At 39.1% G+C, this 26476-nt stretch overlaps 1 protein-coding gene across 1 annotated transcript in view; it reads right to left on the reverse strand.

Moving 5' to 3' along the window:
* Nucleotides 1–26476, reverse strand: part of Arhgap20 (Rho GTPase activating protein 20) — an 82573-nt gene that overhangs the window by 11440 nt on the left and 44657 nt on the right. Inside the window, exons 3-10 of the mRNA XM_005378054.2 lie at nucleotides 26297–26446; nucleotides 20290–20331; nucleotides 19349–19433; nucleotides 16699–16776; nucleotides 14063–14129; nucleotides 11894–12082; nucleotides 1915–2093; nucleotides 651–812 (exon numbers count right to left, since the gene is read on the reverse strand). Of these exons, the coding sequence (XP_005378111.1) occupies nucleotides 651–812; nucleotides 1915–2093; nucleotides 11894–12082; nucleotides 14063–14129; nucleotides 16699–16776; nucleotides 19349–19433; nucleotides 20290–20331; nucleotides 26297–26446 (952 nt within the window). The remainder of the gene's footprint in view (nucleotides 1–650; nucleotides 813–1914; nucleotides 2094–11893; nucleotides 12083–14062; nucleotides 14130–16698; nucleotides 16777–19348; nucleotides 19434–20289; nucleotides 20332–26296; nucleotides 26447–26476) is intronic.

The raw sequence follows: 26476 nt of genomic DNA on the forward strand, positions 1-26476 counted from the left end.
GGAAGAAACTATTTTAGAAGATGAGACTTACATAAGCATAGGTGAAGAGTAAAAAACATAAAGAACGCCAAATGTACGATAGGCAAAAGAGGGCCCAGATGTGGGGATAATTCCTATTCCACTTCTAAGTAGAAAGCATCAGGGATTTAGGGGAAGGAATATTTATGGGGATGATTACAGATACGAATGGAATTTTCAATAGGCTCAGCAATCTTTTGTTTCAGTTGTAAGGCAAATAAATGGTTATTATGGTAAACTTCTATAACTAGTTTCACTAGCTTAGTAAGAATTTAGTTTTGAAAACTTTGCTTTCATTAGAAACACAGTGAGCTAGTAGAATCACCATAAGCAGGATGTTTGTTTTGGTAAAGATGGTACAAGTTCCTTGATTATTTTAAACTTTAAATTTTGCTTTTGTGCTACGGGTGGCAAGAGTTAACATAAAGAAATTAGAAGAAAGAAACATATCTGATGTCGTTCACTGGTGGTGGGTTTTAAAGTGCAACAATGACTTCATGAAATATTTTCAATGCTTTCCATGTTCTAAGTCTATTCTCTCTGCACATATGATTAATGTTCCTAATGACACAAACCATCTACCCTACTCCAGAACTACATGATGGGGTATATAAAAGGTGAACTTTTCTTACCTTTAAGACAGACGCTATCACAAAAATGGATTCACAGTCTAGGTGTACTTCGACTCCAGAATTCAGTTTCTCTTTTAGCTCTCTGCAGGATTTCACATTGGCTGACTGTCTGAAGATGCCCCTTGTAAGGGGGCCTTTTCGATTAAGAAAGAAAAGCATATCCTATGGGCAAACAGGACAAAGAAACAGAATGATGCCTTCACATATAAAGAAGGGAAGAGGTACATGCTTTGTCTGGTTGCCAGAGGCCGGGAAGAAAGCAATGCAAGACTGGCGCTAGCCCTTTCCGAGAGGACAGAACGGTGTTTACCAGAGCTTGAGGGCCTGATGGTGCAGGGGGACAGCGGTCCAAGGATACGAATTTTAGTTAGACAGGAGGAAAACTTTCAGGCGACTTATTGTATAACATGGTGATTATAGTTGATAAAAATGTACTACATTTTTTAAAAACTGTGGATTTTGCCAATTTTCTTTAATTTTGCTTTCTGTTTATATGTTCTCCCTGCAATATAGGAAGACAATGAATTTTGAAGAAACCAATCCATGCTTTTAAAAGCCAATTATGTCACTTATTTACTGTGTAACATTCTGTAAGGTTCCAAGGCTTTCTTTTGTTTGTAAGGTAAGGATGATAATGACAACTACTCTCTAAATCTATTGTGACTGATACAATGATAAAGTGGCTGCACTGGTGTCCAGGACATTCACAGGTACAGCAGAACATAAAGTGCCACACACCTATTACAGTGTCAGGGTCACAATGAATACTCAATTAATATTGCTTAATAGTGATCATTTAATGTATCAACTGGAGGTATACAAACTTAGTGGTTTGTATAGTCCATTCTAAAGGATGGTAAAATGCCAGAGTATATAACCTGATGTTTAATTATTTGAAGGAAAATCAGTTTTCAAAACTTTAAAAGACTGAGAAGTCTCTGCTTAGTGTTAAATTGAGATTTTCAGAACAATGTGGAATTTCAAGAAACAATTTGTGAGGGATAACGTAGATTTTCTGTATATGGAGCAAATCAAATTTATCTCCGCAGGCTTCCATCACTTTCTTGACACTAGCAGACTAGATTATTTCTTTATGTCTTTCTTTTCATTTCGGGGAGTGGGGGTAAGTAAGTAAAAGACTGTTAGCAAAGCCAGGCTAAAGCCAGGGTGTTACAATTTTTCCATTTGGGACAAATTCACTTCCTAGATCTCTCTTTCCCCAAACTTCCTTTTCCATTAGTTTACAGGTCCAGCTGAGACTCACCAAGACAGACTTTGGCAGATTGTCATTTTCACAAATATCTTGCAGAGAAACTCCGAAGAGCTGGCCCGGTATAGGAGACGTTGGCGACACGGGCAAGTTGTCCAGGTGAGTGCTAGAACCCCGCCAGAAGGCCCAGTTTATGATAGATCTTCTCCTCCTGACTGTCTTCTGACCTGAATCTAAGAAGTGGGATTATTAAGAAAATTAGTTTAATTCACTTAACCTTATTTGTATAATTTCCATTTTATAGTATGTTTATTATAGTGAAGGTTTTAATAGGGAACAAGACTAGTAGTTGTGGGGAGAAAAGTATATTAATAAATGTGAAAAGGGAGGAACAAAGTATTAAAGGCTTTCGATCAGAGTAAATCACATCTATCTAGCAGGAGGGAGTAATTCTAGAACCATTACACTGAAGTTAGATTTTGAATGAATATTTCAACAAATAGAGAATCCAGAATAGTACCTTTCAGCCAGCACTTAATAAATCACTGCTGAATAACTGAAATTGAGGAAAGGGTTATGTGGAAAAAAATAACATTAGCAAAATAGTAATAAGCCAGCCAGCCAGAGAATGATTTCATGATCCCATAGTGCCAAAACATTTCTGACATCATGTATGTCTAACTTTAACATCGACGGTAATGGGTTTTCAACTTGAACATAAAAAGACAGCTCTTTAAAATTTCACTTCTAAAAGTGATTGACCCTTTTCTCCTTCCCACTCCACAGCACACAAGCACAGATAACTATAAACTCTGGACAAACAAACCTGCTTGAAGGCACCAAAGAATGTCCAAAGAATGCAGACATTTGAGGTACAAGTGTGACACCTAAAAGGAGAATGGCATGGAACCTGGGTGAGTTTCTCATTCTTACAGCTTTATATGAGGAGAGGCCCTGGGACTGCGGAGTGGCGAAATCTCGAGAGAAGCCTGCATTCTTACTGGATTGAAGGAGAGAAGAGAGACAGATGTAGCTGCTGCAGCTGGAAAGTGAAAAGGGACTACACAGGAGAAAATCTTGTTGCAGGATCTTCAAACGTTGTGGATAAATGCTGTTCACTTTTCTGGCTGTCACCTGAGCCAGGCATTAATGAGGCAGATCCAAAAGAGCTTACAATTATTTAAGGAGCCACCACGCCCAGTCAACACACACTCATCATCTGACGCTTGTGAGAATGTACGGGAATTGGCCATTAAACTGGCTGTATGGGAACTGTATCAATCAGGGTTTTACTAGAGAAACAGATATAACCCAAGATGTACAAATGCGTAAGAAATTACATGACTGGCTTACAATGGGCAGCCACAGAGCTGGATGAGGAAGCATGCAGAGGGTGTCTGCACACTGGAGGCTGAATGATTTAGTCCAAGGTCTGAAATTCACTGTAGCATTCCATGCAAGTCTGTATAAGGAGGCTGATGGGTCTGCAACAGAAGGCTAATGAGTCTACACTGGAAGGCTGGAGGATCCAAGGCGGAAGCCGAAGAGTCTGCACTAGAAGCCAGGAGACGATGTCCAAACTGAAGGTGAAGCCTGGAGCCCCTCTGTCCCTCCTCATTTCCCTTTTATATCATCTAGGTGATGATACACCCTAGGGTGGCTCCTCTGTACCCTAGGGTGTAGAATCTCTGAGCCAACTGCTAAGCCAAATTTAGTTAGGCTTCTAAACTTCTCAAGTTGACACAATCAATCAACCACTACAATCCATCTTGTAAACTTGGCCATCTCCAGATACAAAGACATGCATATAATTGTGCCTAACATGTTATAGCTATCCTTTATACAAACGGAAATGCACTAATTCCCTCACCTGAATAGAATGTAAGTTTTCTTTGGTTGATGCTTACACTTATAATTTCATAACTTGTACATTATAACACAGGTTTAACAATCCTTAAGAACCAGTATTAAGCCTATCAATATTATATTATATCAGGACCATATAGAGGAGAAATAGTACAATTATAATCCTCTTTGCTGTAGTGGATCACAGGGTTGTAGCTGGTATTGAGACCTACCTTCTTTCACTACCCATTCTGTATTCCCTTCACCTTCAGCAAGCACCTCAGCTGGTCTTGGTTCTTTTCCTGGTGGAGTGACTCATACCTTCATTCCTGAAGGTTCTGTACCATTTGTCATTGTGCTGTTGTAGTTTCCTACTGACTTTAATAATAGGGCAAGGTAATACTAAGAGGTGCCCTAAGGGATCTCCTGCACTCCACATATATTCTTCCTTTCCCCCTTTGTGGAGTAGTCGTCCAATTTTCCCTTGATAGTCTGGGTCAATCACCCCTGACAACACTGACTCCCTTCCAGCTTGTTTCCTCAGAGGCATGAGGAGATCAAAATGACCAAGCGGAAATCTTAGCTTCCAGTTCAATGGTATCATTGCTGTGCTTCCTGGTGCAAGCCTTCCCCCTTCTGGAATTAAGACTTCTAAGCCAGCAGAACATAAGGTCGTAGGGACAGGAAGCAAAAATTTTGCTAGTGGATCAGTAGGGGTAATGGTGAGTGGTACCATTCCCACTTCCACCCCCTGATTCCTGGACCCATGAATCCTGGCAATGGGGGACACAGTGCCACACAGTGGACGCTGACTCAAAACATATATAGCCTTTCGAAGTACCTTACCCCAGCCGTGCAAGCTACTGCCACCTATCTGGCACTGTAATTGTGTCTTCAGAAGACCATTCCACCTTTCTCTCAATCCAGTTGTTTCTGGATAGTGAAGAACATGATAAGACCAGTGAATTCCATGAGCATGAGCCCACTGCCTCACTTCTTTGGCTGTAAAATAGGTTCTTGACCAGAGGCAATGTTATGTGGAATTCCATGGCAGTGGATAAGGCATTCTGTGAGTCCATGGATGGTAGTTCTGGCAGAAGCCTTACAGTACAGTGAAGGCAAATCCATAACCAGGATGCTTGTCTATACCAGTGAGGACAAAGTGCAGTCACTTCCATGATGGAAGTGGCCCAATATAATCAACTTGTCACCAGGTCACAGGTTGATCACCATGGAGAATGGTGCCATATCTGGGACTCAGGGTTGGTCTCTGCTGCTGGCATACTGGGCATTCAGCAGTGGCTATAGCCAGACCAGCCTTGGTGAGTGGCAGTCCATGTTGCTGAGCCATGCATAACCTCCATCCCTGCCACCATGGCCACTCTGTTCATAGGCCCACCAGGCAATGACAGGGGTTGGGGAAGAAGGAGGTTGGCCACTATCCACAGAATGGGATCATCTTAACCACTTGATTATTAAAGTCCTCTTCTGCTGATGCCAATTTTTGGTGAGCGTTTACATGGGAAACAAATATTTTTACATTCTTTGCCCATATCCGTATCTCTTCCCCAAATATCTTTGTCATTGATTTTTCAATTATGTTCCTCCCAAGTTCCTGACCATCCGGCCAGACCACTGGCTATGGCCCATGAGTCAGTATACAGTCGCACATCTGGCAATTTCTTCTTCCAGGCAAAATGTACTGCCAAGTGCACTGCCCAAAGTTATGCTCACTGTGATGACTTCCCTTCACCACTGTCCTTCAGTGATGTCCCAGAAAGGGGCAGTGATGTGCAGCTGTCCACTTGCAGGTGGTGCTGCATAGCATGCAGAGCCATCCGTAAACCAGGCCCTAGCCTTCTCTTCCTCTAACAGCTGACTGTATGGTACACCCCACAAGGCCATAGGTGCATGCTGGGAAACAGAAGGCAATATAGCAGGTGCAGGAGCCACAGGTGTCTGGGCAACTTCCTCATGTAATTTACTTGCATCCTCTGGACCTGCCCTGGCTCAATCACGAATATACCACTTCCACTTAATGATAGATTGTTGCTGTGCACGTCCAACCTTACGACTTGGTGGATCAGACAATACCCAGGTCATGATAGGCAACTCAGGTTGCATGGTGATCTGGTGTCCCATAGTCAAGTGTTCAGTTTCTACTAAGGCCCAATAGCAGGCCAAGAGCTGTTTTTCAAAGGGAGAGTAGTTGTCTGCAGATGATGACTGAGAATTGCTCCAAAATCCTAAAGGCCTCTGCTGCAATTCACCTATGAGGGCCTGCCAGAGACTCCAAACAGCATCTCTACCTACCACTGATACTTCAAGTACCATTGGATCTGCTAGATCTGCCCAAACACAGCCTTGACCTGTTGTAGAACCTTTTCCTACTCTGGGCCCTATTCAATATTAGCAGCTTTCTGAGTCACTCGGTAAATGGGCCAGAGTAAGACACCTAAGTAAGGAATGTGTTGCCTCTAGAATCCAAATAGGCCCACTAGGCATTGTGCCTCCTTTTTGGTCACAGGGGAAGCCAGATGCAACAACTTATCTTTTATCTTAGAAAGAAAATCTCTACATGCTCCACACCACTGGACTCCTACAAACTTCACTGAAGTAGAAGGACCTTGAATTTTTGTTGAATTTATTTCCCATGTTCTGGCTCTCAAATGCTGTACTAACAAATCCAGAGTGGTTGCTACCTTCTGCTCACTAGGCCCAATCAGCATAACATCATCAATACAATAGACCAGTGTGATATCTTGTGGAAGAGAAAGGTAATCGAGATCCCTGCAGACACAGGGCTGAAGAATACATATACCCCTGAGGTAAGACAGTGAAGGTATATTGCTGGCCTTGCCAGCTGAAAGCAAATTGTTTCTGATGGTTCTTATGGATAAGTATGGAGAAGGCATTTGCCAAGTCAATAGCTGCATACCAACTACCAGGGGATGTATTAATCTGCTCAAGCAAAGTAACCACATCTGGTACCACAGCAGCAATCAAAAGCACCACTTGATTCAGTTTATGGTAATCTACTGTCATTCTCCAAGACCCATCTGTCTTCTGCACAGGCCAAATGAGAGAATTAAATGCAGATGTGGTGGGGATCATAACCCCTGCATCCTTCAAGTCCTTGATGGTGGCACTAATCTCTGGAATCCCCCCAGAAATGCGATACTGCTTTTGGTTTACTATTTTACAAAGCAAAGGCAACTCTAATGGCTTCCATTTGGCCTTCCCAACCATAATAGCCCTCAGGCTACATGTTCTATCTCAGTTACTTTTCTCTTGTTGCTGAAACAAAATAGCCAGTGCCCAAAGTTAAAGAAGGAAAGGTTTATTTAGCTCACAGTTTGTGGAGATTTCAGTCCATACTCGGCTGGCTCCAAGGCAAGTGGCACATGGCATAGGGCAATAGTTCATGGCAGCAGAAGACAGCAAAAACAGCAAGAGGAAAAAGGGAGGAACAGGCAGGAAGAGCAAGTTTTTCTTTCCTTACATTGTATGCAAACTACCTGCCCCAGGGCAGGTGTAGCACTGATACCCATAATCCCGGCAATGGACCTCGGATCAATCATAAACTCTAGAAGCCTGCCCCACGACTGCATGAGGCTTTGGGGGACATCCACGCACAAACTGTAAGAGCATTCTTATGCCATCCAACCAAGCTACCCCCAAATGATGCTTAGCTCGCCAGTATTTCTTATAATGGAACACAAGGACATGGTCAGCAGTGTCAAAAGCCAATTTCAAAGTTTTCCATATTGTCTGGATATGAGGTAACTCACCATTTTGATTACTCAGAATAACCTACTTAAACCAAATATGAAACAAGCCAAATTATCGTAGGATACTCAAATGAGCAATATTTCACCAAATGGCCTTAAAACCAACCACCTTCTTCTGCCTTCTCTTGCAAGGGCTTGGATCACAGTGATCTTGATTAAAGTGGACATGACACCAGGCTTTCCTTGGTCTAAGGACCTCCTCTCTGCACCCACTCAGTGGATCAACAGCATTCATTTGGAACACCATGCACACATGCAGTACCACCATTCTGCTTCACTAAAGCGTTTTCTTCCCGCCCTGACACTCCCAATCACCATCATTAAAACACAAAACAGAAAAAGAAACCACCCTTTCTTAAATCCAGGACGGAGTTGCTGTATGTGTAACAATCTGTGCAAATATTTGTTCAATATGTATGTTAACATACATGCTGAGTAACTGTGCTCAGTCTGGTTTGTGAATATTAATATGGTTTTATTCTAAAATTATCACATTTGAGCCTGGGGTATAGCTCAGTGGAACAGTGGCTGCCTGGAAACTGTTAGATCATGAGTTTGATTCCTGGTACCAAAAACTAAAAATAAGAATAAAATTAAATTAAATTATCACATTTGGATTTTAGATTTCATGCACTGCTGAAGAAAAATGCTCTATCAACAAGTTATATACACCAAGCTATCTTATAAATGCAGACCAAAGATAAAGTAGAAATTGAGTTCTTTAGTTTTTCCTAAATACTTTCAGCTGTAGCCATGCCTTGCATTGTATACAGCATCTGATCTGAAAACTTAGGTCTGAGACTGAAAACATTCTTTAAAGTTCACTTTGTTGCAGAACTCTTAATGTATAGTGCTTATTTTCTTAAATGTCCAGTGCTAATAAAAACATGGTACTGTCATAAAAAACATAAAGATAATATAAATCTAAAATACATTGAATTCAGGTAATGCTAGCTTTCCTAAATAACCCCAGCAAGACTCAGGCTTGGTGCTGTTTTTCATGCTTAAATCAGAAAACCAAATATTAGACAGTATAACTGATGAACTATATGCTTACAGAATAATAGTCACAATGAAAAAAGCTTTCTATTCTGGCCATATAACTTCTCAAATTAAGAATATTTTCTCTGCAGAGTAGGAAACTGATACACAAGAACATTACACTGATACAGCAAAAAGGCAGAAGATGTGCCCCATAGCCTACCATCTACCATGAAAATTTAGTTTAATTGCAGTTTAGTTCAAGCAAATGTGGAAAGTGAACCTGTTGCTGGCACAGAACTGGGAGCACAGTTCAGGCCTGGAACCCTGCCGAGAGAGACCACGCCCCTACTTATTTCCAGAGCTGTTCGGCTTTACTCCAGTTTTTCCATGCTAGGTACAACTAAGCTATTTAATCGTTCATTTAACTCTGGCTGTGTGGTACAAACTAGGCTAAACCGTGGACTGGGTTTGCAGGTTTTAAGAAACACATATTCTAAAAATACATGTAAATACATAAGCAAATAGGCATAAACTTTTTTTAAAAAATACATTTTACTGGATGTAAGTATCAAGTGCTCTGGAGACATTAAAATGGGGCAAATACCTACAAAAAGAAAGAACTTCCTAGAAGTGACATTTGAGTTGGGTCCTGAGATCAGATATTTGAATGTATACATTTTGAACTCTCCACTTACACTGGAGTCATCTCACTGGGAACCAAGCACCCCAAAGACAAGTTAGGGTGATCCAAGTCTCCAGGATGGCCCACCAATTGCTACTTTATCTGCAGTGTAGGACTGTACAATAGGAGGTGTTCTCCACCCTGAGGGAGGAATTTGTAAAGAAAAGACTGGGGATGACTGTGTGCACCTAAGGCTATGCTCCTCAACAGGGGTATTTTCCTAAAGCTAACTAGAGAAAGCCTCTGTCAGAAGCAGACCTAAAGTTCTAACTGTGGCTTATTTTATTCAGGTAGTTATTGTTGCCATCCAATATTCTCAAGGAAGTTAGTTTCCTCTTTTATACTCTGTTAACCACAAAAAGGGTATGATTTTCCACACAAAATATCTACTTCCTAAGACGAAGTTCTTAGGAACTTCAAGTTTGAGTTCTGTGGATTTTACGTAATGTACGGCACTTTGATAATCATACTGTCGTATATCCTGTATCATCATAAAGCTGTGTGAGTAATGACAATCTCTCTCTTCACACTGGCGTGGTGGCATCACATTAGACAGCAAAAGCTGTAACAGAAGCAACGGGACTGCGGGCTGCAGGACGGAACTGTAAAGTGTTGTCTTACAAAGTGAGTAAGGCTAACAGCCTACACCGTGGGGCAGTGAGGTCTCGTGACAGGAGCAGAGACTCGAGGACAGAGATGTATGCGAAGTTCCAGCGTCCTGCTGCACACTTCGGAACGCTGGACACAGTCAGAGTCTGCTCGTGTAAAACGTAAGTTAACGTAGTCTTAAATGGTTGTTTTGAAGCTTAAAAGAAAGTATAGTATAAATTTTTAAGTTCTATGTAGAAATTATTTGATAATATCATAAAAGTATCACCCAGAGGCCAGTAACTTCATTTGTACAATTTTTAGACTGTTTATGGTTTTTTAGTCTTTCCCACGTGCCTTCTGGATTTTCCATTTCTGATTAAAACGCTCCAAAAGATGTAGGAGAATGAAGTGGAGTGAGATGATTATGTTACTGCAAAGCTCTCTTACAAAGTCTGGTAGAATAGTGAGAGTTTAGCTGGAATGTTTTTGACTAAATTTGCATTTTAATCTTCTAAATCAAAGAGTGGCAAACTGCTACACTGGCCTGGTATCACTTTAGATAGCCTGTGAAGAATAGTTTTTACATTTTTAAAAGGTTGAAAAAAATCCAGCTAATATGTAGTGATACATAAAAATTAAATTCCAATTCTCCTCTCCATGAGAGCGTTGAATACAACCGCACTCCCCTGTTCGTGCACTGCCCTTGGCTGTGCTTGCCTCCACTCCACGGCAGGGGCAAGCCGCTGCGACAGAGCTGGTGTGTGGCGGCTTATTTGCTCTGCTGCTCAGGGTACCACAAGCTTCAGTGACTCCACTCTACCTCAACACTGTTGTAATGCACCATGACACCACAGTATCTTATTTATTCATGTCCCTTGTTTTGATATGAGTAAAGTGGATTTCTGATGTTCATTTTTTTTTTTTAAGGCACAGTGAACTATGGAGGATTCTGTTATTGAATTAAACAACGAAGTACAGTGCTACCTTGTTGCGGTTTAAATGGTACCAAATTGTTTTGGCTGGAAAAAGTAGCAGGCCACAAAGCAATCAACACTGATGAGTTCTCACTTGTGCAAGAACCAGTAACAGAACAAAACATTTTCTTTTTTTGCTTCCCCGACTCATTTTTTTGTTTGGTTTTTGATAAAAGGTCTCCCTATGTAGCCCAGGATGGCCTTTAACTCACAGTGATCCTCCTGCCTCAGCCTCCCAAATGCAAGGATTACAGGTGTGCGCCACCACACTTGGCCAGGACAAAAGTTTTGGGTATCAAATTTGAGGAGTTTCAGAACAACTGAGTACAATGAGGTATGACTGCATCATGCTTACTGTACGATGGTATAAGGCTGTGGTAAAAGCACACACTATATATTATGTAAGCACATATCAATGGAAGAAAGCAATGATCAGAATTTACACATTTAAAATGTAAACGTTTCATCATGGCAGCATTCTTCACCACAATAATAAAAATGAAGCTCTAGCAAAAGCTTGAGGAGCTCCTGTGTTACCCAGTTCGAGGAAAGCCATTTAAGAATGGTGAGCTGATTAAATCTTGTGTGCTTGAGTAGATACAGAAATATGTCCAGGAAAAATTAGATTTAAGATTATTAGCCTTTTGGCGAAAACAGCTGATTAAATAATTCAGGACACTACAAGAATGTTCACGGGCAACTCAGAGTAGCGGGCCTGGGAGAGACTTCGGTAGAAATCCTGTTATTTTCCACATAATTATCAATACCAAAGGGCCACTCAGGGCATCAGCCCTTTGACAGCCATCACTGACCGCCTGCTCTCTGTAATATGCCCACTTAGAGGGAGCACACAGTGAAGTGCACTGGAGTACAAAAGGGAGTGGAAGCACCTGCAGCACAGCCTGAGCCTTTGGCTCGCCCAAGGTTAAAGGGCAAAGCATGGTGACGGAAGGACAGACTGTGATGCGGCTTACAAGTCAACGATGCCTGCTGCTGATTTGTAAAACCATCCTCTAAAACTCTGTCTTTTCTTTTTAAGACATTTATTAACAAATTAAAACTACCTCATCTGGGTCAAAGTTTGAGACTTTCCCTTTGCACTAAATTTGTGTTCAGGAATGAAAAGTTTTGCTGCAAAAATGCTCCATGATGGAGAAGCGACTCACCACTCAGATGCTGGGTGGCCGCCAGGCGGCTGGGCTTGAGGATGAACTGGCACTGCATCTCTCGGGGCAGCTGTTCCATGAGGAAGGGCTCTTGAAGGCTGGAAAGGGCGGCAGAGTCCTTCGATCCCTGTGCCAGAAGTGCGGTGTCTCGAAGGTGGTTCATTTTAATTCCATAGGGAAATTCATGCCCTGTAAAGACAGAAATCTAAGTGTAGACTTCAAGCTGAATGGGTAGGCACATGAGGTAGACTGCAAAGTACTGCAGTTCCCTCCTGAGACTTCTGGTGTGAAGAGTGTTTTTTTAACTGAATGACTTCCATGTATACTCTTTGAGTTGGAGGCCATTGTATAATGCAGGTTACCAAAGCAGTTTTACGGAGGGGCAAGAAAAAATGTTTAAAGAATATCTTATTTGGAATGACTGCATAAATCAGTTTGTGAACTGTACAGTGTTGACTTTTCTTGTCTGCATAAGAATATTTAAAGGCATTCTCCTGTTTTTTTTTTGTCTTTTTGAGACAGGGTCTCACTGTGCAGTTCAGGCTGGCCTTGAGCTCACTGTGTAGCCGAGGCTGGTCTCAAATTCGCAGAGATCCTCCTGCCTCAGCCTCCCGAGTGCTGGGATTACAGGTGTGTGTCACCACACCTGGCTAAAGGTATTTTCCTTTGACACCAACTAGATCTATAAATTTTCACACCCATGATTTAAATGTTTATCCTACGTATCAAGTATTATAGGGATCAAATACGTACACATGAGCATCTGAAATGATTTAAATAGGGACAAAGAACTAGAGCTATCAAGCATCACTACTCTGATTATCTAGCATGCCTGTCTGGGGGAAAAAAACAAAAAACATTTCAAGAGCATCTGGGACTGGTTTGTTCTGTGCTTCCTTTCCCCTGCTGCTGTAATCATAAGGAAGACCACAGAGAATTAGAAACACACAGGTGCAAAAGAGAATGTATAAAGCAGAAAAACTAAACCCTGGACATCTGACTAAACTGTGACTTCCATTCTTTGGTATCTAAATAATTGCATTCTTTTAGTGTCATCATAAATACTACCTGCTATAAATTCTTTAACTTAGAGAGTATGCTCCCCGATCACTGAATGTAACTCAGTGAACTCTTCATCTGGTATAGGTATAAAGTATAAACGTATTAATATTCAGACATTATAGCAATTCCAGGAATTAAGGCAAAAAGACCTATATAACAGTAATAATACAAAATTCATTTAGCAAATAGCCAGCAACTAATCTACAACTGTTTTAAAGGCACATAAAAGGGGAAGTAAAATCAATATGTGATACATATATGTATCACTACTCCACCATGAATATATTCATTATACATTGCAAACATAAAAAAATTGCTACCAAGAATAGGACAACCATGTCTCATGGCTTTTCAGTAAAAGCTAGTAATGAAAGTTGAAACTTGCAAGCCTAAAAAGTGTCATCTACCTACTTTTAACTAAATAAATCTGACTTAAATAATTTTAATGACAACTTTCATTGTTGCTCATTTACTTTTATAAAAATGACAACATCAAAAAAACAGACCCAAAATATGGTCAGTTTTGCACTCATCTCTGCATGAGACAATCTGTCAATATTTTCTCAAAACAAATGCTGGAAAATTTGGCTAAAGAAAAGTTCGCTAGTAAAGTAGTTAGTTGGTAAATCTGTCTGCAAAGACTTTTAGGAGTCATAATGAATTAATCTTTTCTGTGTGACCCCTAGGAAAGTTTTGGGAACAGGGCAGGTGCTGGACTGAGACGCACGACTGGATTAGTTTTCTGTACAGGCAGTGTAACTAACTGGTAGGAGAAAGAACACAAAAATCAAAAACTGAATATAAAAAAATGTATGGAGAAGAAGTAATACCTATATAATGTTTTCTTACAGAAAAACAGTTGACAAAACAGTTCTCATTTTAAAGTGAAAAAGCAAAAGGGAAAATATGATTTCTTTCCCAATTATATACCTTTTTAGCTGCCTGAGTGAAAAGATACTAATGCTTGGCATACAATAAATGCTTACCAGATACAACTACCTATCACATGAGATTTAATAATATTTAAGCTTAGGGCCATATGACCAATTCTGAGACATTTAGAACCATAATTAAAACACAATGCTACCTGATTTCATAGAAACTTACCAATGAGTGGGTATGGTGCTGCTTCTTTTCCAGAATTGACCCATAACTGGTAATCTCTCTCAGAACCCTAGGGGATTAAAAAAAAATAAGGGTCAAACTAAATTTTTTTATATTTGGTACTTGAATGAAGGAAATACATTTTTACATTTTTATGCTTTGCAAAAAGAAAAACCTACGGACAATATAAATGCTATTCAGGTTCATGGAATGTTACAGTTTTTTAAAATGGTACAGCACATACATTGATTCCTACAACCCATCTCTTACTATCCAAGAGGACTTGGGAACCCTGTTCTTCTGCAAGTGCTGAATAGGGAGCCACAAACTTTCATTGAACTAGACCCTCCCTATATCGAAAGCCTGTGGAATGTGAAATTGTAGGTAGCCCCTTTTGAAAGAACAACTTGCTAGTTCTCAAAAGCTAATCTCTTCTTGTGAACCCTCATTTTTGCAATGTTTCTGGACTTCAGAGAATGCTGAACCTGACCCTGAAAAGATAGCCTTGTTATCCAGAAGGGCCCAAACACAGCTGTGTCTATGATTAAAAAGTAAAATCTCAAAGGCTGATTATTAGCTCAGCTGCTTCTGAGCAGAAGGACCGAGAGGCTTTGGGGAGATAGGTAGTTGGCACGGTCTGTACTGGCTTTAGTTTGGCCAAGTCCAGTCGAGGGGACAGAAACAATTAGGATTCTATCTAGAGAACAGGCCAGTCATGGGGACAGTAACATTTTTCACTAGCAGAATTATAAGCCAGCAACATTATAAATCCCACTTGAAAGAAATAATAGTAAATTATACGACTTTGCTGAATCCTCTAAGAGGGATAAAGCAAAAATGTTTTAAACCAAGCTAGAACAGACAGCCAAGTGTGCTGGCAATATTTCACATTCTTGTCTGTAACTTCTAATTAAAATCATGACTCTGTCCTTTAACAGAGGCTCCTGGCTAAGGAGAGTAGCGCACAGACTGCCACCTGCCCCGCCCTGCTCCTTGCCGTTTGTCGTATCTTCCCTGCCCGATCCCCGTCAAGGAGGAAGAGAAATCTAATACAAATCTCTTCTTGTTAGCCAGGTGCGGTGGTACATGCCTGTAACCCTGGCACTCTGGGAGCCTGAGGACTGCAAGTTCAAACTCGGCCTGGGGAACAGTGACCGAGTGAAACTCCGTCTCAAAGCAAAATAAGGGGCTATGGGTGTAATTCAGTGAGAAGACCTTGGGTTGAATCCCCCTGATGTTTTTTAGCTTTATGTAGTATCTGAAAACACAGTAAAAGTCCCCAAGAACAGGTATAACCAAATAGCTTACATTCTTAATTAATGTACTTTTTTGATCTGAGTAGAATGATCACTCTTCTAAAGGATAGCATAGATAGGAAAATGAGTTATGTATTAATTTCCTTTCCTACCCCTAAAACTATTTACTCTCCTCTAAGATACATATAAAATAAATTAGAAATTGATGCAGGCATGCTTGCTTGACCTCATGGTTTTTGGTGGTTTTTTTTTTTTGTACCGGAAATCGAACTCAGGACCTTGTGCTTGCCAGGCAGGCACTGTGCCACTGAGCTATATCCCTGGCACCTGACCCCACGTTACAGTGTACACAAAATTTAATTATGTTTTAAATATATTACTGAAATTTACTAATAAGTCAGATTTCTTATCCTGAATTTTGGTTGCCCTGAGTTCTTAAGGGCCTAGCATAGTATTATGTAAGAGCATATCTAAATATAATCAATAATATTATGGCATATTTTAAATGTGTCATGTCACATCCCAGTAATAGTGTTTTAATAATAGAGAATCTCACAAAAAAGGTTCAAGTGTCTCCCTCAGTTTCCATTCTTCTAAAGGCTCTTCTCTTTACTAAAAGTGGTCATCAAGTGATGCTTATGTAACTGGCAGGAAGGCAAATGAGGAGAACCGTCCGTCTCTCCCCTACGCCTCACCCTCAAGTATTCTCATCTTTTCCACCAAAACCTCACCTCTACCCCAGAAAATAAAAGCAAAACAGGGAAGAGTATGGTATGAATTCTAAGGTTCTTCAAATCCATGCCATAATTCAAAGCTATCTTTTAAAAATTTACTAATCATAAAAGGTACCAGCCATCTTATCCTCACGACCTGCAGCCAGCCAATATGGCATACAGCCGAGTGCTGTTTATGTGAAGATTCAACTGCAGAGAAAGTCCTTCAGAATTTATCATCCTAAGATTGAGTCCTGCAGTAATAACAGGACAAGCAAATCAGGGAGGGGAACAACCAAATAGTGGCAAGAAAGAAGCGGGGAGGGTGGCTGAAATTTTCTTACTAACAGTCTTATACCATGAAATAGTCTTTCACCATGAAACTTTTGTATATGTGTATAACATAAAAATATATTACTGTAAAACTGTAGTCTAATCATATTATACTTTTATAGTTCCTACAGATTTTAAAATATAAAATGGTACCTATATATTATGGTAATATTAAGGCTTTCCTGCTTTGATTTTTTACATTTTGGGGGACAAAATATGACTTTAGTATCTGTAATAGCTGTCTTATGATCAAAGGATATAATACATCTAAATAAGCATTACTCTGAATCTAAAGTATCCACATTTATAATAAAGAATATCCAACAGAATAACTTACAGTTATTCCTAGCATTCGTAATGACATGGTGATAACTTCACTTGCTGTATCTGAATTCATTACTGTTATAGTTTTAGACTGTAGAAAAAAGAAATACAAATATAAATAATTTTAAGACAGGTGAACAAATAAGATTGTCAAATGATCACCCTACGCAAAGGAACATCTGGATTTCAAGTGTGGGCCGAGTAAAGCAAAGACTTCAGTGGAACAGCAGCTCCTGGCTGTGGGTTACTGTCACTGCTGCTATCTTAAGCTCCTTAATAACTTGCTTTCTCTTTAAAAGGGCGTGTGGCTCACAAAATATAGGAATTTATACTCAGTAATGTTTTTTACTTATTTATTTCAAAGAGAAAAGGATTCACTCCTTTTCTCCCTCTCCTCCCCATTTCCATAATGCAGTGGGAATTTTCGACAAAATTTTGTTTAGTACTGTTTTTGCACCATGGGGTTTTATTTCTTTGCATGTTATATAATCAGCTAAAGTAAACTCTTAAGAACTAGCAACAAAACATAATTAAAGCTTTAATTATTATTTTCTATCTGCCTGGTACTATGGCTACTAAGACTTTTATTGCTGAAATCTTTAGAAGACTTAAAATTGATGAATCTAGGAAAACGGACTGAAAATTTTAGAAAGCTCTATTCTATTTCCAACTGTCATTGAATAGGGTATCTATGATAGCTCTGTGCTAAATTACACTGAGACAGTTACTTGAAAAGAGCTAATCTGTAAGAAACAGAAAAGGTATTAAGATTCTGAGGTATTTATAAAGGTCACTGAATTCCAAAGATATTTCATACATGGTTACCCTATCAAAAATATATTTTGCTCTGCATGTAAGTTTTACACATGCCAACTATTGGATAACCAGCAATTAGGGTCATATAGCTGGTATGCAAGGCTAACACGGCATAAATAGCAAGGTAGAATAAATAACAAAATGTCATAAAATAGGACATAAAAAGTAAAGCTAAGTAAAATCCACTGATCATTTATCACTTGTCCTTCTATTATAGTATTTCTTCCCTCTGCCAACTACTTGACAGGACCAAATATTGCCAAAAGTTGCTTATTAATTGAATTTTAAACACTTTAAAAGCATTAACTTCAAAATGTGCTCCCTGCCACTCCAAGGATTACACAAAAGTATCTCAGGGCCTTACAGAGGGCTTGGAGTGCCTAACCCACAATCTATCTTCTTCCAATGTGGCACAGGAATACTATATACTGGACTTGAACTTTTAATCTAATTGCAAGATTTTTTTAAAGCTTGAAATCACTTCCACTGAATTTAAAGAACTCTCAAAGTCTTTCACATAGTGAGACTCTATCCTCTCAACACCTGGCTTCTACAATAATTTGTCTTATCATTAGGCACATGTTAAAAATAATTATTACAGAACATATATTTTTCCTTACATGGTTTTCTGGGAGACTAAACAAAAAAAATTTTGGAAGATAGAGCCCTTTAGCTAGTAAAAAAGTAACAAAACAGAAAAAACTGCAAGTGTGACTATGCAGTTCCATATTAGCAGAATTCACTGACAGGTTGTGTACAATTACCAGCCAAGGTTAAGACATACTTTACAAATACGGATACCTATCTGTAAGGGGATCACTCTCTGAAAGCAGGACTCCTCAAAAGAGATTCCTGCCTTGCATGCTACTGAAGAGGGCAAAATAGTGTCACTCATCCTTGACTTCTTCCCAACACTAGTGATAAAAGCAGAACCTCAATCAACCTGACCACATCTCTTGCAGAATGAAGAATGGGCCACCTCAAGCACAAACCTTCCATACATAAAGTGATCAAGGCATTTCCTACAAAATCCCTAATGTAACCAACTGCCACAACAACTAAATCAAGGCAAGGAAGGGAATCTTTCCCTACCTTCCCTGTCTCCCTCTTTTGCTTTTGCTACAGGTGATCTCTGTAGCCTCATACCATAAAAATTTGAGTATTTCCTCAAGGAGTGACCACTGGCACTTGGGAGTTAGAACATTCATGTAACTTTTGCCCAAATATAACTTTTGTGCTACATATTTCTCCACACACAAAACTTCTATTTGCTCTAGAGTGACTATAAAATATGACGATCCGTAGAAGCACAAAAATGTTTTCCTCATCGTCATCACTGATCATGTCTTGGCTTAATGTGTCGTATGTCCCAGATCATCCACATTTTAGCCTGAGGGATTTAATCCCTAACAGCTCAGGAGATGACCAACTTTTCAGAGCCACTCTTGATTTAAGAAGTGACAAGTTGGAAAAAAATTGCGTATACAGAAAACACCTCCTTGTGGACACAGCTTTACTATAAGCCTTTGTCCTCGCTATTGAAAAGATTTCAGAGGAACATTCAAGCCAGAGGGAAGAAAAAGACATCTGAGAAGCAATACTCTTTCCAAGTGTAAGTGTTAAATATTACTGTAAATAAAAAGTGTTTGTTTCATTTTCTCTAGGGTTTAATTTTCATACACGCAATGATGCCCGTCTCCAAGAACATGCACTGATCCCTGTGGTATTTTTAAACACCTGCCTGTCACAGCACCAACGCTGTCCACCTGCCTGCCTCTTTATAACCATGGAGCTTTCTGCCTTGTGCAGGGACATGGAATTTAATTTTCTAGCTGAGAAACACTTACATAGGCACAATTCCCAATGTCCTTGGCGAAGATTTTGAGGGGAATGCTCTTCGGGTGGTCCTTCTCTTTCTCTAGATTGATGTATCTAATCAAATGCAACAACAACCCAAAACAACACTGAGTCAGATGGCATTCACTAATGGCTCATTTTTAAAATCAATCTATTCTGTTACTATTTTAAAGATATGAATACGCTATTTTTAAAAACATCAAAGACTCAGCAAAGTCAGATTATATTATGGGTTGAAAGAGAATAAAATTTTCAGGACATTAGGCATGGACACAGAAAAGAATGGGACATCCATGTCAAGGAGGTCTAAGAAACGTAATTAGGTTAAAGCACCTCTGGGTGACATTTTACCCTTAACATCTGCCACCTCTGAATGAGTCTGGAAACTTGCTGTTAAGTACAAGACCACATATTTTATTAGGCAAATCAAAACAATGGCTTTTCTCGTCTCACTTTGTTCTCCCAGAAAGTGTAAATGTTGGTTTTCCCCAGCTTGTGGGGGTGCTGCAGTCTAACCAGGGAGTCTACATTGGCCATTTGGGTCCACAGGCTCAATAGTAACAATAATTATTGATTTTTGAGAGGTGCTGAGTGAAAAACCTTGCATTTATGAAAACTTAATACATACTTTGAAGAACCTGTTAGCTCCTGTTAGCTCCAAATGGTAGCTTAGAAACAACAGAAAGAGATTACTTATTTCCGTCTAAAATGAGTTCACTAGATCTTAATGTTCTCTTCCCAGAAAGAAGAAATACTTGTAATGAGAGAACATGATTTACAGCAAGTAGTAGCTAGTGTACAACCTACATACAGCCTATATGGAGGACAAGGGACAATTTCCACTAAGCAAGGGAATAGTTTGGGGCACATCTCTGCAGAAAAGTTTGTGTACTGGCAATTAAAGGTTAAAAGTAAGCATATTAAAAGATACCTCTGAAGGAGAAAGAGCCATTTGTCCTTCTGTTCTGGAGAACTGAAATCCAAGAAAATAGAAGATAAAAATTAAACCACATAAAATACTTATGCCAACATTTTGAAGACTGCCAAGCCACATGAAAATATCAACAGCATGCTGTTACTGATGTAGCTGTGCGTGTAGGCTGCAACCTGGCGTAACTGTTCTGGAAAGCTCAACAGTAAAAATGTCCTTTGGAAAAGCTACACAATCAAGTGCACTTTTAGTGAATCCTCTTGGACGATGGAATTAAAACAGTAGGGAGCTGCTCTGATAGTGCAAATACCTGATTCCAGAACTATATGCAAGCTAGATGACGATGAGAAAGTTACAACCTAAGCCGTCCCCATCCGTAAAACTGGGTTAATTTTCTCAGTGTTTTCTCATCTTAAGGTGTCATATAAATAGAAAATATGCTTAATATTTCTATTAAGATGAGACAAAAAAGAAATTTATCATATAGATAAAAGTATCTTGGCCCAGAAACCAGTCTGTTGTCAGGAAAAGAAACTTTTAAATACATAAAACACACCTTTCATTTAGTAAAAGCTCATAGAAAAAATTACTATAACCTTCTGATTAAGATGAATTTACAACTGAATTACCACTAGTAATGTTTCTGCTGCTTTCACTGTGCCTTTAATTCTTAAAGCTAAAAATAATCTCAAGTGAATTCCTATATAATCTCTTTTTTTGAGACAGGATCTCACTGTGTAGTTCAGGCTGGCCTTGAACTCACCCTGATCCTCCTGCCTCATCCTCCTGAGTGCTGGGATGACAGGAATGCACCACTACGACTGGCTTCCTATATAGTCTTGCCATTCACAAGCTTTAAAATCGTATTTCTAGACACTGAGGATACGTTCCAGAAAAATACATTTAATAAATATTTGTAATTTGCTTCTAACTTTATTGCTGGGCATTTTTCTCCATAATCTTCTAAGGCTGGTCATCAAAAACATATACATATATATTTTAACCACTGACCACAAATTCCTATCTTTCAAAGTTCCTCTCTATCTTTGGTATATTCTTTTCTAACACAGATTTTCTAGGTTAATGTCAAGTCTTGGACTTATTTAGCGTAAGTCTGTGTTGGAAAACAAATGTGTTCTCGGCTCAGTGGAAAATATTCCTTTTCAGGCACTTGTTCCCACTATCCTGCTCTCCAGCAGCAGAACAGAGTTAGGCTTGCTCAGGGACTTTCCTTAAGTGCAACCACACAGCATATATTTGTGCCTGGCTTGTTTCCTTTCAATGTTATGTTTGTGATATTTGTTCATATACCATAGTAAAAGGCGAAAGATGTATGCGATCTGAAGAGAAACCAAAGTATCACATACTATAGTAGTTTTAGATCAATCTCATAGCTATACAGTGTTCATTATTTGAGTATAGAGCACATGCTACTTTAAACAAATTATGAATGTGTCAGATTAATTTGTGGATATTCATCTGTATAATCATGTATTTTACCTTCCTCTTTATACAAGAATCCAGGACTGCCCATTCCTTAGTAAGTCTTAGTCACAGGCAGTTTTACAGGACGAATACCAGAAGCACTCCAAAGTCAACGTACTATTCAGTGTTTCAAAGCACATTTAAGAAGATGCAAGTAAAACTGAAGGGAAAATAATGCAGTATACCTAGGAGAAAGCCGAAGGGCCAAGCAGACCGGAAGATTCTCTTCAATTATGGGAGTAGTGAGGTCTGTTGTCCTTCAGCATGAGCTGAGGTCTACATTATTACCCTACAGAAAGGAAACTCAGAGGAAATGGTTTTAAGGGACTACTAGGGAGGCTGGGTCCTAGGCATCAAGGCTTTTGTATCAGCAAAGGTATCTGTCCTGCACTTGTGGTAAGAAACTGGAACATCTCTGAATGTAAAGAGATAACTCTGGGCATAGAAAAAAATGACATGAGAGTTGATCCCAACAGAATGAATGCCAATAGCATTTTTTTTCTGTTTTGGATGCATTCCAGCAGTGTCCTGTATTCTGGTTCTACCTTAAGAAATAAGGGTTCCAATAAAGAAGAAAATCTGATTTCCTGCCAGGCTAGCAAAATGGGAGCTAAAGGTGAGTTTTAATTTGATCTATAAATATGATTCTGTAGTCTAGGACATATCCTAGGAATTTCAGTTAAAATATTATTCTCACTGTCAGATTTAAGTGATTCCTGTTTTTTAAACAATATTCTAAATGTATCATGTAGTTATTTATAAAATCAGATTCAGTACCTGCTTTTCTGGTAATCACAGATTCCTGGGTTTGTAAATCAGACAGAGAACATGTACTGGCAGAGACAGGAAATTTCTCTGGCCCTTTCTGAGATGTAGCTATCTACCCTGTTTCCCAATGTAAAGCATGGAAAATTCACATTGTTTGCTCTTATCCCAGTTGGACTCAATTGGGAATTTCTTACATATTGTGGCAGCTGTCAGTCTTAAGATCTCAATGCTATCAGGGTGTTTGTTTTCTGGAGTGGGTGTTGTACTGTGTAGTCCAGGCTGGCTTTGAACTCACAGCAATCCTCCTGCCTCAGCCTCCTAAGTGCTGAGATTACAGGCAAGCATTACTACATCTGGCAATGCAATTAGTTTCTTATTTTTTGTTTCTTTACGAATAGTGTACTAATGACGAAGAACATGTTGCTTCTTAAGCTGCTAGCCTAATGGCATTTAAAGCTAATCATGACTATATATCTGCATCTATATATCTATAGATCTATCTATCTCTCTCTCTATCTATCTATCTACTTCCCCCAATGGTCTTAATCCTTTCCTAAGATCCATGTTTCTTTATATCATTTCACTTCAGTTTTAAAAATTTCTACTCATTTATTTTTAGAGAAACTGTCTGCTGGAAATACCTATCAGTCTTTTAAGTCTTTATTTTTATTTGAGTATATTGTATTCTACTTTGAAAGATTTTTCTCCCAATATCTGAAAGACCGAAAAAATTGAGTACTTGAAGATATTCCCCTCTCTTCTGACCTCCATAATTTCCAATGAGAAGTCCACAGTAATTCAGATTGTTGTTCTCTTATGTATGTAATGCACTGTTTTTCTCTGGCTGCTTTCATGATTTTTCTTTTCTCTTTGATTTAGAGCACTTAGTCTATAATATGACCAGTTGTATTTTTCTTCAAACTCATCTTGCTTGGGGTTTACTGAACCTAACAAATCTGTACTTTACGTTTTTCATCAAATACGCGAGTTTTAAACTATTATTTCTTCAAGTATTTCTTCTCTCTCCTCTTTCTGGGCTTCCAGTTACACGGATGTTATCTTTTGACATCTTCCCACAAGTACATGGTGCATTTGCGTCCCTTGTAAAAAGGACTTCCTCTCATCTCCAGACTGCGCACTTGGTATTGCTGCATCTTCGGATTCACCGACTCCACTTCACGCGCAGGCCTTTTATTTAAAGTACTGCAGTTTTCAGCTGCAGAATTTTCATTTAGCCTTTTAAAATATTTTCTATTCTTCTGCCAAGATTTCCTACCTTTTGATTAATTTCAGTGGGCGTTTCCTCTCACCTTCCAGGCACACTTATAAAAGCTGCTTTAAAGTTCTCTTCTGGTAATTCAGCACGTGGGTCATCCGAGGGTTGGCCTCCACCACTTACCTTTTTCTAACATGTTATTTATGTCAAACAGTTTTAGATACCAAAGAATTTTAGATGGTATTTTGAACTTTGCATGTTTTGTCTCAGCCTGCATTCTGTTGTATTTGCAAAACAGTATTCAGGCTTTTGCTTCAGTTGACAATGGATTTGATTAACTCAAGTTATGAAGTATTTCGCCTTCGTGGTCATCACCTCAGTTCAATTGTGTTGGTCTTAGCTTCGCGCTACTTTGCATCTATCCCACGCATGTGGGGTTCAATGGTCAGACAGAGACTTAGTGTCTATACACAGAATGTAAAGCTCTCCTTCTGTGGTATGTTCCTTTCTGCGATTCCCTTCCGTACTTTCCAGTAGTTACTGTTAACTGAGATGGTTTCTTTAGGCCAAAGAGATTACAGGTTTCTGTAAGCATTAGTTACCCTGCTCTGTGATGTGATTGCAGTCTGACTGAGGTGGAAAGCCTTAAAAATGGGAAACTCATCAAATATTGGTGCTTTCTTCCTTGTTACAATTTCTCTGCGAAGTCTCCCAACTTTTGTCTACCCTTCGGAATCCACAGGGAGTTGCTGTCATTTGTGCTTTGTTCAGATTTTACAGTGTTATCTGTACAGTGGTCAGTCTATTAAGACCTCACTCTGTTAGACCACAGGCAGAACTCAATGTTTTACTTTAAAAAAAATCTTACCTTTGAGATAATTTTAGATTTCCTGAAAAGTTACTTAAATAATACAGGGACTTCCTGTGTATATCTCACCCAGTTTCAGTTTCCTCTGATGTTATCCTTATATTATCACGGCCTATTTGTCAAAAATAAGAACTACTGAAACTTAATAATACTCTTTCATTACACAAGTTTCTCAACTTATGTCCTTTTCTCTGTTCCAGGTGCCAATCCAGGATGCTATATCACACTTTGGTAGTGTGTCTCCTTAGTGATTGGTCAGTGACACTTTCCCAGTCTTTCCTGTTTTCATGCTGTATCTTGATAGTTTATAAGCAGTACTGGTCAGGCAGCCTCATAATATTACTGAGTTTGTATTTGCCAGAGATTTATCTCATGCTTACATAAGGATTATGAGTTTTTTGAGAAGAAAATGAGAGGTGAATTGCTCTTTTCATCACATTAAGAGGTATATGACATCCATATGGCATCAACGGTGCTACTAACCTTGATTATTTGTTTAAAAAACCACATTTGAACAATAAAATGTATGTAAAACATGTTTCCAAATTTTTACCAGTTATAAACAAATATCACGGAAATTCTTTGATTGAAATATATCATGTAGTTTCCCTTCACTTGAAATGGCTTTTTTTAAAACCTGTAACTCCAAGGAGATTAAACAATAGGAAATAAGTTTTTATAGACATCTATTATGGAAAAGAAGACATACAGAGAATGATACAAAATATGTTTCCTTCAAATAAGCTCTTAAAATTTTAGCGCAGGCCAACAGAACATAATAGAATTTAGTCACATGCATATGCTTTATTAGAAGAGTGAAACCTTGGAAAATTTTAGTTATCTGGATTCAGGATGGTGACCAGGTAGTTCCTTCCGTGAGTGGCAGTGGGAAGAGAAGCAGAATGAAAAGCCTCCTGCGCACGTGATGAACAATCACTTAAATGTAAATCAAACACTGGAATTGGGGCACTGCTGTTCAGAATCACAGGTCTGAGTTTTGGTCTGCTCATCATGAAGAATCAGAAAGTTCCAACTAAGCGGGTTCCAAATAAAACACAAATATGCTGTATCTCTATAGGGGCCAAGTCAGAATCTGAATCATTACACTGATTGTATCTCTACAATAAAAAGACATTTCCTTACAAAATCTGGTAGTATGAACCAGTTACTTAAAATCAATTGGGCTATTTTATAAAAACTGCTTTAGCAGGTCTACTTTAGTGGTCTGAAAAGAACTGATAAAGCTCACCAGAATATGTAGAACAGACACTGAGATGTTGGACAGGGGAATACTGGAAGAGGGGAGTTCCTAGACAGATCTGACTCTAACCCACTCCCATATTCCAGAAGTTCCTTTCCTTCCAGTTGTCGCAGCAGGACTCCTTTTTAGAAAACCTCTGGTCAAACAAAGGGAAATGACCCCAAGAGATTCCAATGTTTTGTGCCCACATTTTCTAATCAAAGGGTCTTTAGTGTAAATATGAGACATTTTTTACTGGGGGTGTCAGAGATTTTTGTTGAGTATGTGTGTCAAGAGATGAGTTATTGACAATCCACAATCAGAATAAAATCTTTTCATTTTAAAAATTAGGGAAACTACATTTGATGAAAACTTAGACATTATTAGAGTACCTCATCCCAGCAAATGTAGGACAAACTATGGCTCTTACCTGAATGTGGCCACGAAGTTCACTGTGGGCCAGCCCAAGACAAAGGATTTCATAGCATTGGTGTTGACTTCTCCCACTTCATCCACACAGCTGGCTGTCCACATATCAGTTAATTTTATTTTATTTTTTATCTTAAAGTTATTGTTGTACCTAGAAATATAAAAATCAAACAGGACCTCT

This window comes from Chinchilla lanigera, unplaced genomic scaffold, assembly GCF_000276665.1.
Source record: "Chinchilla lanigera isolate Chin_1 unplaced genomic scaffold, ChiLan1.0 scaffold00011, whole genome shotgun sequence".
Lineage (NCBI taxonomy): Eukaryota > Metazoa > Chordata > Mammalia > Rodentia > Chinchillidae > Chinchilla > Chinchilla lanigera.